The following is a 16,218-nucleotide window of genomic DNA, read 5'->3' as shown; positions in this document are numbered from 1 at the left end:
TAGAAGCGGCACATATTGCCATTTGTACTGGGAAACATTTGATAAGACAGAAGGTATTGAATGCTTTCCGCCAGTGGAAAAAGTCACCATTGAGGGTGGGGTGGGGAAAAGACAATGTAAAATAATCTGAATGTGCCAAATGTTCGATGGCAGGAAACGAATCATTTCTTTCTCTAATAGGAAGATTCTTTTCCTTGGATTTTTCACATTATATTTTCTCCTTCAAATGTCATTCTAGTGCAAATATATCCCTAGTTGGATCAAATACATGTTGGCCATATCAGGTTAGAAAGACATCTCCTAACATCTGTACTCAGGAAGTCCTCACTTTGGTCTCAAGGTGTGTGTGAAGTGTGTGAAGAATTCAGATAGAAATCGTCCCTCTTGATGCATTTGGTCCTGTTTGAGAAAGCTATTTATATATATATATATTTCAATGTTATGGTGTAAAATTTCTTGGAGAAAGAGCAAGATGTTGCTGTGATCCTTACATAAACAGCAGTTTCCTGTCAATTTCCTGTTTCAAGTTTCCCCACCTGTGAATAGCATCTGGCATTTGGAAAAAAACAACATTATAATTGTGAAGTCTTTTCATGGTGTCTATTAAGGATCTCCTGGCTATTTCTTAACAATCCATTAAAATGGGATCTCAAATGGGATATTTCTAGGGATATTAAGATGATGGCAGTTGGAGCTTCAGCCATGCTGCTCTGAGCACTTTTGCAGAATTGTATCTCCAAATTTCCTGAAAGATTTAATTCCCGTCTGAAAAAGTCACTATTTTTTTCAGGGAGTTTCATAACTTCTTTCCAATTTCTTCTGGGGGTACTTTTGAGCTAGCTTTATTAATGACCCAGAAGGAATGAGAAGATAAGCAGAAGAGACTATTAAGGACAAGGGTAGAGAAGAAAGACAGAAATAGAGATGACAGAGATGATATACAGATAGATGGTAGATAAATAGTGTGTGTGCTTGCATGGTAATGGATGGATCAATAGAAGTGTATAGAATGCAAGCAAGTCTATAGGGTGTGTGTGAAGAGTAGAGAGAGATTATGTTCAAGGATGATCCTAAAACTGATATAAATTGGCATTTTGTTTTTCTATGAGTAATCAAATAATAAGCTTATCATTTCTTCAATAGCAACATTGCCTTGTCTTCAATGTTATGGGCAAGCTGTGTGTTTCTGATTTCCTTCCTCCACAAGGTGGAATCAAATATATGCTTGGTATTTGAAATTCAGACTCAGTTTTTGCTTTTAACTTAGTTTTGAAAGGCAAATGGGCTTTCTTTCATGCTTAAACAGATATCAACAGGAGCCATTTTAAGATTAGCCAAGCTCCCCAGAGCAAACACTTTTCTCTTATATCTTTCTTCTCTGCTTCATCAGGTATTGTATAACAAGTAAAATGCCCCCCTGTCTATAATTAATTAGACAAATTTTTATAATTATCTACTGCAAATTGTGGTTCTTCAAATTTGGTACTTGGAGGGCTTTAAAGGGGAATTTAGTTATTGATAGTTACTGTTCATGAGTTATAGATCAATTCCAGAATTGGATCCAGAATGCTCTAAAATCTTTAGTAAATAAAAGGAGAATTACTGTACATGATCCAGCACTACACACCTTATAACAATAAAAATGTCAAAAGAAATCAAATACCTAAAGCCAAATAATAATGCTACAACAATCAAGTAAAATCAGTTAAATAACATCGGTACCAAATATCAAAACATTAGATATTAGATAGAATAATGTTTGCCAGTTTAGTGTACAAGTAGCCCTCGACTTATGCCCATGATTGAGTCCAGAATTTCATTTGTAAATTGTCGCCATTGTAAGTTGAGACATCACATGACTGGTATCAAAGTTGCAACCGTTGTTTACAATGGTTGTTACGTAAACACTGCAGTCATTAAGCAGATGCCGCAGTCATCAAACAAATCTATTTTCCCCAATGAGTGTTTTGTCAGAAACTGGAATAAACACTAGAAACTGGCACAAAAGTCTCAAATTGTGATCACACGACTACAAACATCCATGAAGTGAGTTGGTTGCCATATGCCCAAGATGTGATCACAAGATCGTGGGTGTTTGTGTGGCTGTCATAACTCTGAAAATGGGTCATAAGTAGCTCTGGGGAGGTTCATCATAATTTCAAACAGAGTGATGGAAAGTGCTGCTGGAAAATGAGTAAGAGAAATGTTTCTTGTACAAACTGCTTCCTAGGGAAGGGGCAGCACATTCCAGATGTAGGCCCAAAACAAGAGAATGTGTGATCCTGAACTAGATGGGAAAGGGAAGAAAAGGATCATGACTCTCCTAGGGTATATCTATTATGTTGGAAGGTTATGGCTTTAGTCTGGCAAGATTCTGTCTATTAGGTTTAAGCTAATAAAGAACTGGACTTGATTGGCTCTCACTGTGTCTTTGGGCATAAGCCTGACAATGGACCTTAAATGACTGGTTGCAAGTTGAGGACTATCTGTAGTGCCGGAGAGTCAGTTTGATATAGTGATATAGTATAGGTACCAGGCTATAAACTAGGGGACATAAGGTCTACTCCCATTTTAGGCATGTAAATATATGTGGGAGTTTGAGCCAGTCCTCTATCTCAGCCTTAGGAAACCGGCAATGAAAAACCACTTCCAAAAAAAAAAACTTGCAAGGAAATTGCAGGGACTTGTCTAAACAGTGGCATTGTTTCTTGAAGATCCCACTAGTAAGCTGGAAACACTCTTAATACAGACTATCATGTTTGTCTTTTGATAGGGTTGTGGACTTCCATAAAGAACAGGTTCATGCAGTTGAGGTCCTCCTGGACTCATGGTTTCTGATCAAGGAATAGGTAGAAGCCATGCTCAGGAGGGCTTTTGCCTAGTTTTGACGGGCTCTTCAGTTGTAACCTTACCTGAAATAAGATGCTCTGAGGACAGTCACACATGCTCTTGTCATGTCCTAATCCGGTTATTATAATCGCGGTACATGGGGCTGCTCTGTGGGCTTTTTGACCAGTTGCAACACTACTGCATTATACCACTGCAGCAGAAATTGAAATAGTTGCCAGTGCAATTTAAGGTGTTGGCTGCTACCTGTAAAGCCCTGTAAGGGGTTGTCTTCTTAGCAGCATTTCTGCTTTCTGGGGCTGAAAGAACTGACTGGCCCAAGTCATCCAGCTGGCTTTGTGGCTAAGGCAGGACTAGAACACCAAAATTCCTAGTTTCCAGTCTGACACCTTAACGATTACACCAAACTGACTCTTGGGAAGCAGGAGGGGGATGTTGTAAAAAGGATCAGCTCTGGGTGGCAAATATGCTAGGTATACCACTGTTTGGCCAAACCTCTCACATATATTTTGTTTTCATTCCTGCAGAGGTGCTTTCTCCATTGTCAGGAGGTGTGTGAAAGTGCTGTCAGGACAAGAATATGCTGCCAAGATAATAAACACCAAAAAGCTTTCTGCTCGCGGTAAGTGCTGTCTGGCCCTAATACTAGAATTCTTTTAACCTGGACTACATTACTAGTATCAACAGCATTTGTAATGCATTATGTATTTTATTTATTTGGGGTGCAACTTTGCTTGAAACATGTTGCAAGAAAGAAGTCATACATGCTGATCTATCTATATGCACCTTGTGCTCATGTGCACACATATTAGAAATATAGAATTATCGGACTGGAAGGAACATTGGAGGTCTTCTAGTCTAACCCCTGCTCAAATCAGGAGCCTTATACCATACCAGTCAAATGGTTGTCTAGTCTGTTTTTGAAAACCTCCAGTGATGGAGCACCCACAACCCCAGGAGGCAAGTTATTCCATTGATTAATTGTTCTCGCTGTCAGAAAAATTCTCCTTACCTCTCTCTCTTTCTCTCTCTCTTTCTCTCTCTCTCAGACACACACAGACACAGAGAGAGAGAGGGAGAGGGAGAGGGAGAGGGAGAGGGAGAGGGAGAGGGAGAGGGAGAGGGAGAGGGAGAGAGAGAGAGAGAGAGAGAGAGAGAGAGAGAGAGAGAGAGAGAGAGAGAGAGTGTATTGCACTCATACATACCAATAGACTAATGTGCAGGACCAGAAATAAATATTTTGAAATACCTCATAAACTAGATGTTTTACAGCGTTGCCTAGAAAGTCTACTTTCTCACAACGATGGACCATGATGAAGCACACACGCAAGCAATTATATATGATTGAGAGCAGTAATTCTGACCTACTTTACTTTTCTACAACCTTCTCCCCTACCTGTTCTAAACCACATTGTAAAACATTGGAGCTTTTTGTATATGTTTATGTGTGCATGTGCAGACACATCTCCAAGTCAATCCTGGCAACTGCTTGGACAAGATTGCAGTTTTCTTGGCAAAAAATTTTTGAAGTGATTTGCCATTGGCTTCTTCCTAGAGCTGAGAGAGTCCAGCCCAAAATCACTCAGATGACTTCATGCCTAAGGCAGGCAGGAATTCAAAGTCTCCTGATTTGTAGTCTGAAACCATCATTCCAGATTGTGTCTCAGTAACATAAAAGCAATCTCTATTTTCTGCTATGTCCCCATAATGTTGTCTTTTGCTTCATTTCCAGGCCACGAGTGACATTTAAACAACATCAGTGTTTAGTAGTAGTTTATTGATACAGTTATTGATACTGTGTAAGAACAGCCTTGAGGTGCATAAATATGTTAGTCTATGCCACTTGTTAGCATGAAAGAAAGTCAGGTCCCTGGTAGCGCCTGGGCACAGAGGTGAAAAATGCAGGATAGGAATTAATAGGAATTAAAAACTGGGGGTTTTTAAGAAAAGACTGGACAGCCATTTGTCTGAAATGTTATAGGGTTTCCTGCTTGAGCAGGGGGTTGGACTAGATGACCTCCAAGATCCCTTCCTCCTCCTCCTCCTCCTCCTCCTCCTTCTTCTTCAGAAAAAATGATACTAGCACACTTTTTAAAAAAAGTATGGACATTGATTCCTAGCTTTTCCAAGCATATAACTTTTTTATGACTTTCCCAAAATATATTTTGCTTTTATCATTTGGAAAACAAATTACTGCCCTTTGTACCATAGTAGAATCAATACCAGGAAAATGCTTTTCATTGTTGAAGAGTAGCATGTGTCAAAGGCTGCATTGCACAGAATAGGGATGGGATGAACATCAAAACTAAATGTGCATTCATTTCATTCACATCGTCACTTCTTTCATTTAAATGCAGAAAATTTGACTGTTATCCAGTCATGTATTTAATTTTATTCTTGGGCACACAATAATTTATTTATGTAATTTATTTGTAAGATTTTTTTATCAGTCCTAATAGCAATAGGTGCTTTGGGTGCAATTCCAAAAGATCTAGACCACCACTTGAACACCATCGGCATTGACAAAACATCAGTCAACTGCAAAAGGAAGTTTTACTTGGAACAATTTGCATCCTGCAAAAGTACCTTTAACACCATAAGACAATAACATCTACCTATCCCAGGTCCTTGGGAAGGATTCAATAGGTGGACAAAAATGCCAGATTCAATATAAACACCTGGCTGACCAGCTACAATAATAACATCCTGCAATGGGTAGATGTTATAAGTATTGACCTTTAATATTATTAAATTCTTCTGTATCTAGAGAAAATGGACTGGGCTCTGTCTCTTTCCATATTCACATAGCGCAGGGGTAGGCAACCTTGTCTCTTTTATGATTTATGGACTTCAACTCCCAGAATTCCTGAGTCAGCATGGCTAGTTGAGGAATTCTGGGTTTTCAAGCCCACAATCATAAAAGAGCCAATGTTGCCTACCCCTGACATAGCGTGTTGATATCCATGAAGAGCCTCCACTTGAGTGTATTGCTTTTACATTTAGGCACTGCAACTCTCAGTCCTATTCAAGGTCCTCCCAGCAGCAAAAAGGAGGTCAGCTCCTTCAGCCATATCCTCCTTTAATATTATTCCTTATTCTATGGTTTCCTTCCTCCATCTTTTAATTTGATTTTGTTCTTGTGTATCCTCAAGAATGTTTGTTCTTGCCATAAAGCTGAATTGGCAGGCTTGGAGCATATGTCTGTCCAGAGGATTTTATTAAGTAACCTCTACCTATTCTAGGTCATTGGGAAGGTGGACAGATATGCCAAATCTATTGTAAACAACTGGCTGATTATCCACAAAAAGACTACTTTACTGGTGGGACCTAGCCATGTTAGTAGAAACCATTGGGAATAGGCGATTCCAAAAATAGTCTGGCCTATTTCCATGTAGGACCATAAAGTGATAACCAGCAATTTTAATTGCAGTCAGAAGGCACTGGGAACTAAGGCAGCTCACATAACAGCAAAGTTATATGGATGCACTTTGGTGTGTCCAGTACGACATGTCCCACTGCATTCTAGACCAACTGAAGCTCTGAATGCTCTTCAAAAACAGTGCTATATAAAGTGTGTTTCAGTAGTTCAAATGAGAACTAATTAAGCCATGAGTGATGTGAACAATGTCTTCCAACCTAGAAACAGGTATAACTATTGCAAAAAACTGTAATTGCGTGGAGGCCTTTCCAGTTATAGTTGCCACCTGCTCATCAAGCTGTAATACAAGTGCAGAGTATGTTATCCCATCCAAAGTTAATGATATAAATTGCTAAATGCAATGGGCCCTAAAACCCACAGCCACTTGGTCTTGTCAGGATTGAGCTGAAATGGTTCTTCCCCATCCAGACCCCCGTAGCTATCATGCACTGGGAAATTATACTGATAGTGTCACTTGGCTGGCCTTCGGGAGTGAGGAATAACCAAGTATCATCCACATACTGATGATATTCAGTCAGCAGTTTCATGTAAATATTAAATAGGATGGAAGAAAGAATTAAGACTTGTGGCATCCTACAAAGCAGAGCTCCTCTTAGCAATACCAGAACAAACTGACATTGGAAGAAGGAGGACAACCCAACTCTCAACCCTCTTAGCTGTTCCAGAAGGATATCATGATCAATGATTATGAAACGGCCCTTTGGAGAAGCAAGTCCACCACCTTTTCAAGAATCTTCCCCCAAAAGGGAAGTTGGATGAAAATGACCTCTGGGGCAGGGGATGGATCCAGAGATGACCTCCTGAGGAAGGGGCAGACCACCACCTCCTTTAAGCAATGAAACCATCCTCTCCCACTACTATTGCCCTGTGGACACAAGGTGAGCCTGTTCAAGTACAGTAAAGATTTGGGAAGGACATTTTGAACTCTCTTAGAATTTCACCCACAAAGCATTTTGAAGCTATGCATAATCTAAGGCTCTAAAAAAAACTAGAAAATTCCTTTCCATCCTTTCTCAAAATGCCAGGGATGCTTATCCCCCCCCACCTCTTTTCTGATCTCCACCTAATTCTTGCTCCAATTTTTCTGTCCTTCACACAATTTCTCAGACAAAATCGAGCAGTCGATAAAGAGCATTTTATAAGATGCCACTATCACTGCCTCTACTTTCTTTCTATGGCAGGTTCCATACAAGTTCTAGAGCCACAAAACTTCAAGAACCTGAATGAATGTAGCAACATATTTTAGCCAATGAGTGGGAGACTGTGGATAGGAATAAAACACAAAATGCAAACACTTCTTCCCTTAAACTCCCAAAACTCAAAGCAAGCCTTGAAATATGCTTCTTTAGCGGAAAAGTTTGCAGGGTTTAAAGGATGAGAATGGGAGTGGGAACACATTGGGAAGCAAATTGCTAACATTGCTACCCAACTCCATTCCCAAACATTCCAAAATTAAGCCATTTGGACAGATTGGGGGTAGGTTACAGGTGGGAAATTGTGGGAATTTAAGAGTTGGGAGCTTTTTCAAGGCAATTCACTATTATTTCACTGAAGCTTGGACAGTGATGACTTTAATGTAAGCAATTAGGCCTTTGGCCAAGCTGTACTGAAATTATGCTTTAGGTCACAATATGAAACCTTTTTGATTTGAGGTTTGGAGATTGGTCCCCAAAATTGAGAAGGCCTGGAGGAAGTGAGGGTGGCTAAGAGAAATAGTACAATGAATTAGGCTACCCTAAGTACTGTACATAAGGTTAAATTAACTGAAAATAAGTAATGTATTTATTCTCCATAGCTTCCATATTTTTCTTTGGCTGTCACATCTTAATGTTTCAGTTCTATTTTGGAGCTGCATTCAAGACATGAGGAGGGAGAGTTTCTGCCTTAGATTCATGCAGAATAACTTATTTATTTTTTATTTATTTTAATCCCATTTATATCCCGCCCTTCTCCGAAGACTCAGGGTGGCTTACAATCTAAGCACAAATCAATGTGCTTAGCAATAGCCTTCATTCTATGTATATGCCTGCTTATTAGGGCTTTCACACACACACCCAAGCGGCATTATTACAAAGTCAGCTTAATTGCCCCCAACAATCTGGGTCCTCATTTTACCTACCTCGGAAGGATGGAAGGCTGAGTCAACCTTGAGCCTGGTGGGATGTGAACCTGCACTAATTGCAGGCAGCTGGTGTTACTTAAGGAGGCATTAGCCCACTGCTCCACCAAGGCTCTTATCCCACATTGCCTTTTCATAATCTTTTATGGCATAAGAAACAGAAATATTTTATTCTGCGGGGGGATTAAAAATCAGCCAACTATTTAGTTTTTGCCACTCCAAAGTAACTTTTTATTTGATCGTGATTCAGTTCAATATCCAATTTGCTAAATCACCCAAACTTTTAAAACTATTTGTTCTAATGAGAATAGCCTTTGGAATCATCACTTTTCTGCCTTCTTGTCTGTGAAAAGGTGCTTTTTTCCTGGTTTCTCCCATACCTTTTAAAGAAGTTAAAATGAAGGGTGTTTTCACACATCACCTCTGAATATTTACTGCAATATTCTTGATAGTGTGGCAGAAAAACAAAGAATATTTGTAGTGTGAGAATAGGTATTCTGGCAATGTAAGTTTTACATTTGCATTAGAAAGCTAGCTTTAAAGAGCTACTTTAGGTCTCAAGTATGAAAACATCCCTAGACGTCTCCCCCCAGCATTATACAAATGTGCGCTGACTGAAGATCTTTCCCCACTCGTCTCTAACCATAGCATCAACTTGTCCTTGCAAGGATTTATTCTGCAGTGACGCCTTGATACTGCTTTTGTCTTATCTCTAATCTACAAATGTTATAAGTAGAATCTCCCATAACCTCACTTGGAGTTAAAGTAGCGTTTCCCCCCTTATTTTGCCCTGCAAGTCTTAAGTGTTCTCAAGCTGTTCAGTTTCGTCACTCCTTGTCTTGGAAAAAAGTCAGCTGGCTGGCAGTGAATGGGAACGGAAACAACTGTGGCAGGAAAGAGATTGGCAAAGGGATAGGGAAAATGACATACTAAGATAGTTTTATGATGACCTACCCTTGGATTTTATTTTGATTTAGCAGTGGGAAATCAGTCAACCGTCAGAGTTCACACCAGACATGGCAATAAATATTAATACTCAAGATACGTAAATCCATATTCAGAAAGTGGCTTAAAGCAGAGACACATTGTGATTAGATAAACGCTTTAGGGCAGACCAAAAAGGAGAAACATGCGGAGAAGATTTGCTTACTGCAGAATGCAGAAACTGAGACTCTTGTTTGTCTGCTCTAGGCCTTTTTCTCCCATCTTTTGTGTCAAGGAATTTTTGACCAGGGTTAAAACATCTGCTCAGTGTGTTTACACAATAATTCATAATGGTTGGGTTTGGCCTGAGAAACATTGGTTCAGTCCTTACACCTCCTGATGGGATCTCAAGGAAGTTTGTCTTCTACTCCATATGCAAAAAGATTCATTTTCAATCTCTGCTATCTCCAGTTAAACACTTCTATGTCGAGCAACCACTGATTTTCTGACTGGGGTTGGTGGGAGCTGTAGTCCAATACATCCATAAGATGCTATAAGACAGGGATCTCCAAACCGGGCAACTTTAAGCGTGTTGGCTGCGGAATTCTGGGAGTTGAAATCTTAAAGTTGCCAAGTTTGGAGGCCCGGTTTAAGGAAAGGCAATCTAGAGAGTAACTGCCAGTCAGGGTTTTTTAGGTAGACAAATCATTGAGATGCTTCAAAGAAGGCTTCATAGGCTTTTCTCTCCTCTTTTCCATTTTGCGAACTGAGAGGATAGGGTTTCTGTATTTTCTTAAAGAATGGATGGTCAGTCAAATAAGGGTGCTCCCCCAGTCATCCAAAAATCTTTCTTTCAGTTCAGGATGGTTTACCATTGCCTCTGGAAAACAAAGCATCTATATTTCCTAGTATTATTTTCAAAAGTTGCAAAACAGATTAATTTTAAGGCAGTGATAGAAACGTCTAAAGGGAAAGGGATGCAGCAGCAATGAAACAGATTTTGTTTGCCTGGAGACGAATAAGCAGAGAGAGAGAAACATAATTCTTAGTCAAGGTGTAGTGCCTCAGGCTTCAGCTGTGTCACAGAGGATTGCCTGGAAAGCACAGCTGCCATTCAGGTGAGGGGAAACCCAAGAGACAGGGCCAGATTGTGCACAATGAACTGCAAAAGGCAGCGGGGAAAAACCGGAGGATAAAAAAAAACCATATCTAAAAGAACTGCTTCTCTCATCCCCCCACCACCTCACCCGCGAAAGATCTATATTATTAACAGCCACAATAATCTTTTCTTTGCACATGAACTCAGCCAAATTTCAGACAGACCAATGAAACTGTGCAAGAGTGAAAGGAAATTCTTTGATATTAGAGTGGTGATTTTTTTTAAAAAAAGAACCATATGGCCTTTATCTTCCTTATTGTTTGTAGACAATTTCTTGATTTGTTTTTTTAAAGCAGACACTGAACTGTACTTTGCTCCCAAATCTGCCATGCTAGGAAAGAATTGATACAGGAGGATTGATTTGGGGACTAGAAGAGGGAGCAGTGTTTCCTTACTATCAAGCATGTGTTTGAGTGACTAACAACAAAAATGCATCTGCAAATTACACATGAGACCATTGAACTGGGAAAAAGCTGTGTCAGATTAGAGGAGTGAGAAAATAATTAAAATTTATTAGCAAAGAATTCAGGAGGCGGAGGTACCAGGTCATGTCTGCACTCAGAGAAGATCACTTATATCAAGGTAACTTTAATTTAAATAATTTATATCCCAGCTTTATTAATTTTAAAAATAATTTAAGGCAGCAAATATATCCAATACTTCCTCCTCCTATTTTCTGCACAACAATAACCCTGTGAGGTGGGTAGGGCTCAAGAGAGAATGACTGGCTCAAAGTTACCCAGCTGGCTTTTATGGCTAAGGCAAGACTCACAGTATTGCTTTCTAGCCTGGTGCCTTAACCACTAAACCAAACTGGATCTCTAATTAACATAGTGAACTGGCCTGATGAGAGATAACAACATTTGAAAAATCTGAAACTTGGTAGGCAGTAGATAATTTGTGAGCTAGGAACGTATAAATGAAGGCGGGACAGAAATACTTTTAAGCCCCCTCTTGATTCTGCCTGCTATGGGGGAATCACTAAATCCAGCTGTAAATCCAGCAGACTAGAGGACTTCTCTAAGCTTTCACCATTCTAGCCAGGTTCTCTCCATTGCATGTCTACCACTGGATCTTTTATTGTGGGCATTCAGGTCTTTGGCTGTTTTCTTCACAAAAAGACTGGCAGAGGGAGGGGGCTGACTCACACTAGCAGGAGCTGCCAACTTAAGGTGAAGAGTGGCATATATTTCCAAGTGAGCCATCTTTTTGTGGGGGTGAGTAGAGGAAGATACTCAGTTGGGCATGGATAAAGCCAGCAGCCATTTTGCTTTCACCCTTCTTACCCCACAACCCAAAGAGATGGTGAAGGCTGATCTTGTTCAGTCTTTTTCAGGGATGCTTTAATTTGGATTCCAGCCTTAAGGAGGGGATCAGACTTAAAGCCTATACTGTGACTCTGTTCTTTTTTTTCATCTAGAAGCATTATGTGGTTTTGTCAACATCATTGTCTGGTTCAATGTTAAATAAATAATTTAAATAATAACCTGTTAAAGTGAACTCCATTAAGGGTAAGACATGGATAATTAAAATGATAAATTATTGATATGTACATACAAACACCAAAAAAAAAAATCTGAAGGGAGAATACAGAACTTGATTTAGAATAATATCTAAACTAAAAATGAGGGCTGAAATGATAAGGGGGTGGGTGGAAAGATGGCTCTGCCTAAGGAAACTATTGTAATATGCAAGATCAACAATGGCTTTAAATGAAACAATTTCAGGAGGAGGAGCAGGGCACATATACTGTAAATGGACTACAATGGAAAAAAGAGAAATGGGGGAGGGGAAAGGACCATGAAGTAAGATCAAAATTTGTTAAAATAATAAATTGTGGAAAATGAAGTTGTCACAAAAGAACAGAAATTACAATCTGCCATCAGGAATGTAAACCTATTTAAAAGGTTCAAGAGAAGGTCCAGATTCCAAATTTGATTTGGGGTGTTTTGAAAAGAACTGCATTTTGGTTTAAAGAACCACAGAGCCTTGCAGTTCAATTCAGAAATCCACCAACTCATCTTTATATGAAGCCCATTCTAGTTTCACTAATCTAGATTGTGGGATCCTTAGTGCTGTCTGAGCTTGGTTGTTTTCTTGAACATGTTGCATTACTAGACTAGTTAATATCCTGCTAGCACTGATGATGTTACCTAGTTGGGTAATGAAACGTTTGCAAGAAAACAACCAAGCTCAGAGAGCATCAAGGACCCCACAGTTCAGGCCTGAGCCACAAATATTCTCTTCTATTGGCATCAATCTAGACTGGTCATCTTGCAGACTGAAATGTGCTTAGTTATAAAATATATAATCCCTAGTACTATACTAGGACACCTACTGTCTGTTATTTAGTAAAATAGCAAAGTTCATGCTGAAAAATCATTATTTTCTCTTTATAATTGCAATTACCATTTTGTTGGAAAATGTTACCAGGTACAGAACATTCTTTCATCTGCATACATTTTATCTGCCCTAACAATAGGAGTCAAGCTAATAAGCTATCTCTTGCGTTTGCTATTAATGGTGGTTGTACGGCTTTTTTCTTGCAATCACTGCAGAGGTGGGCTACCAAGTCTGAACAGGCAGCACTGCATTAATATTGTTAATAATTGCTGGATGGATGCTAAAATCTCTCTTCTTTCTTCTGTTGAAGTTTATTTTATATCAATGAAGAAAAAAGAACATAGAAATTTGAATACATTCTTCCTTTGTTCTGCCTCTCCTGTTAAATTTGCATTTACTACTCTTTCTAGCTCTCTACAGGGGGGAAAATGAGTAGGTGTGACAAAGTGATAATTACTGAAGGAACATTATCAGTCTGTATTATGAAGCAGGTTTAGCAAGCTTACAGTGTTCTTTTTTAAAATCTAAAAATTTCATCCTCCTATAACAAGAAAACTAAGACAATTCTGCTTCCTAGCTTTCTTTACAATGCAAATTTCTTATAATTATTTGTAGTTTTTTCAGCATCACAATATGCCACTATTAATCAGATACTATATAAATGTTCTGTCTCATCAATGTGGAGGCACATCTATGTGTTCCCTGAAAACTATACATTACTTCCTAACATCTTTAATCCCAGCTGTTCCATTCTTTCTCAAATTGTGCACCCATCACACATGCGAGCACACACTCTTGCATTTAGGCAGCCTAAACAAAGTTATGTAATTCATTGATTTGGTTCTTGATTCAGTTGCTGCTTTTGGGATTGGCACAAATACATACATAAACAGCCCAATACCCATTGTTAAGAGGAATCAAGAATCTTTTAAAAAAATGAAACAGCCAAATAATCCACTGATCAGGGAGCAATTCCTCCTGATCTGGGAGCTATAGTCACATTTTATTTTTTAAGATTAGTTCCACCACATCCTTTAAGATCTGACAGGAACAAGATTGTGTGATGGACTCTGCAGCTGAGTTGAGAGGAAAAGTGAAAAAGCTGGCCACTCTTGAATCACTGATGAGGAGGAAGTGGCTGAAAGGTGATTCTCCCTAAAGCTTCTTCACAGTGTTTATCTAGTACTTTCTATAGTGAGTGCATTGGTCTGGCGAGAATCCCTGTCAATAAGCAAGTAGTAATAAACACACCACTCTGATCAGCTCCTTTTCTCCCTTCTGGTTCCTTGGGTATGACATATTCTCGTGGAAAATGCTTTGATTGCTCATGGACCAGAAAACAAGAAGGCCACCTTACTCTTACATGAGTCCCTAAGTTAGAGTTCCAGTGCCAAAGTCTGCAAGATAAATCTCTGCATCAAAAGTATTGATTGGAAGCCGGGTGTTAGTTAATTGTAAGCTTTTGTTGTTGTTGATTGAGCACGTCTAGCAGATTGTGAGATGCAACCCAGTGAGATTTAGACAACCTTCATTTTCACTTTCTAAAAACAGAGAAGCTTTTATCCAGGGGTCTTCAAACTCGGCCCTTTTATGACTCATGGACTTCAACTCCCAGAATTCCTCAGCTAGGCATGCTGGCTGAAGAATTCTGGGAGTTGAAGTCCATGAGTCATAAAAGGGCCGAGTTTGAAGACCCCTGCTTTTATCTATTGAATGTGATTTTCCACATTGTGGTAACATCTGAAAATATTTAAAATCTGTTAGGGTTTATCACTTTACTTTAGACCAGTGTTTCTCAACCTCGGTAGCTTTAAGAGGTATAGACTTCAAATCCCAGAATTGCCTAGCCTGGGAGCTGAATCTCTTAAAGAGGTTGAGAAACATTGCTTTAAAAGGAAGTCAATTGGCTACAATGACAGCAGAGTTGCTAGAAAGCAGAGCTGATTGGAGCAAGGTAGTCTCTCAAATAGCCAGGCCTAAAGCCATGAAGATAACCAAGAATTTGAATTGTACCCAGACGTTCATTGCCACCCACTGAAGCTTACATAACAAAGGTGTTACTTGGACTTAAAGCGATGCACCCATAGTTGCTTGTGCCTCTTCATGGATGACTTGCATCTTTCACAAGCAATGGGGTGTAGAACACATCTCAACTATCCAAACAATAGATCATGTAGCAATTTGCAGCATTTATAATAAGATCATAGAATCATGGAGTTTGTAAAGAACAATTGGGGTCACCAAGTCCAAGTCCCTGTTCAGTGCAGGAATCTAAATTAAATCATCCCAGACAAATGGGTTTCTAATCTCTGCTTAACCTCATCCATTGAGGGGGAAGCCCACCATTTTCTGTTCCATGGTTGAGCTGGTCTCAATTGTAAGAAAGTTCAACAATCAGCTGAACTCATATTTGACTTTCCTTAACTGAAATCCATTTTTTATGTCTTTCTTGCGTTCTGAATCACTGGAAAACAGGTTTTGAACTGTTTCTGTGTTATGGTCATAGGTGACACATTAAACAAGAATGAGCCCCCAATATATCATTCTTTTAACTATCCAATTTATCTATTACTTTTAGACTAATAGCTAAGGATCTTCTTTGTTTGGTCTCCTACTTGCAATACAGTTTAAATATCCTGAATAGAACTATACAAAAATTATAGCAGAGCAGTGAGTTGGCTTTTTATTGCCCTTCCCAGGAGACTAAATTAATAATTCCCACCTTTGTAAATTTGAGAACCAGAAGCTCAAGTAATGGTTCCAGTTGACCCCTTGGGAATAGGCCTACTAACCTTTCTTTTAGCAGCTTAGCTTGATGGTTTCTATTAATATCAAGCTGGCTGCATGTCAGAAGGAAAAAAGTCTTTAAAAGGAAAAGTTTGGGATTGTTCAGAAGTGAGAGGACAAAATCCTTTCAGTATGGAAACTATATTGGCTGGAGATATAAGCTAGAATGGCTGCATTATGTTTCATAACTGGATGCTGTTTAGTGTAGAGCATATGAAAATGAATTGAGCTTTATATAATGCATTTTGTACCCAAGGTACCAAAATACTTTATAAAGCAATGAGTAGGAGCAGTAAGTGTGTGAGTAAATAGCACAATCTGTATGTGTATGGGTGCAGCTGTCGTTCAGATGTAGTTTTGTAACTTTCCTTATTGCAAAAGGAAAGAATAGCCCAAGGCCCCCTCACATATTTTCCTCCTTGTAATTTCCCACAAGTTCTGAAAATTTCAACTGAATAATCAGCAAAGCAAGCTAGGCTGATTTGCTCAATTGCCATTGAATTATTATATAAAACTGTCATTTATATAATTTTGCAGTCCTACTTGTTGCAGATTTAGGGAACTGGACTCAGGCTTTGAAAAATCAGTTGCAAGATGTTT

The 16,218-nt window shown here is 39.1% G+C and overlaps 1 protein-coding gene across 1 annotated transcript in view; it reads left to right on the top strand.

Moving 5' to 3' along the window:
* CAMK2A (calcium/calmodulin dependent protein kinase II alpha) overlaps positions 1 to 16,218 on the top strand; it is a gene marked incomplete at its 5' end in the record, with an annotated part of 178,698 nt that overhangs the window by 34,590 nt on the left and 127,890 nt on the right. The window contains one exon of the mRNA XM_081320536.1: positions 3,375 to 3,469. Coding sequence (XP_081176662.1) covers positions 3,375 to 3,469 — 95 coding nt within the window. The remainder of the gene's footprint in view (positions 1 to 3,374; positions 3,470 to 16,218) is intronic.

The sequence above is a fragment of the Vipera berus genome (assembly GCF_964194415.1).
Source record: "Vipera berus genome assembly, chromosome: 2".
Classification (NCBI taxonomy): domain Eukaryota; kingdom Metazoa; phylum Chordata; class Lepidosauria; order Squamata; family Viperidae; genus Vipera; species Vipera berus.
The sequence above is the reverse complement of the archived record's forward strand: the minus strand, read 5'-3'. Positions and strand labels throughout refer to the sequence as shown.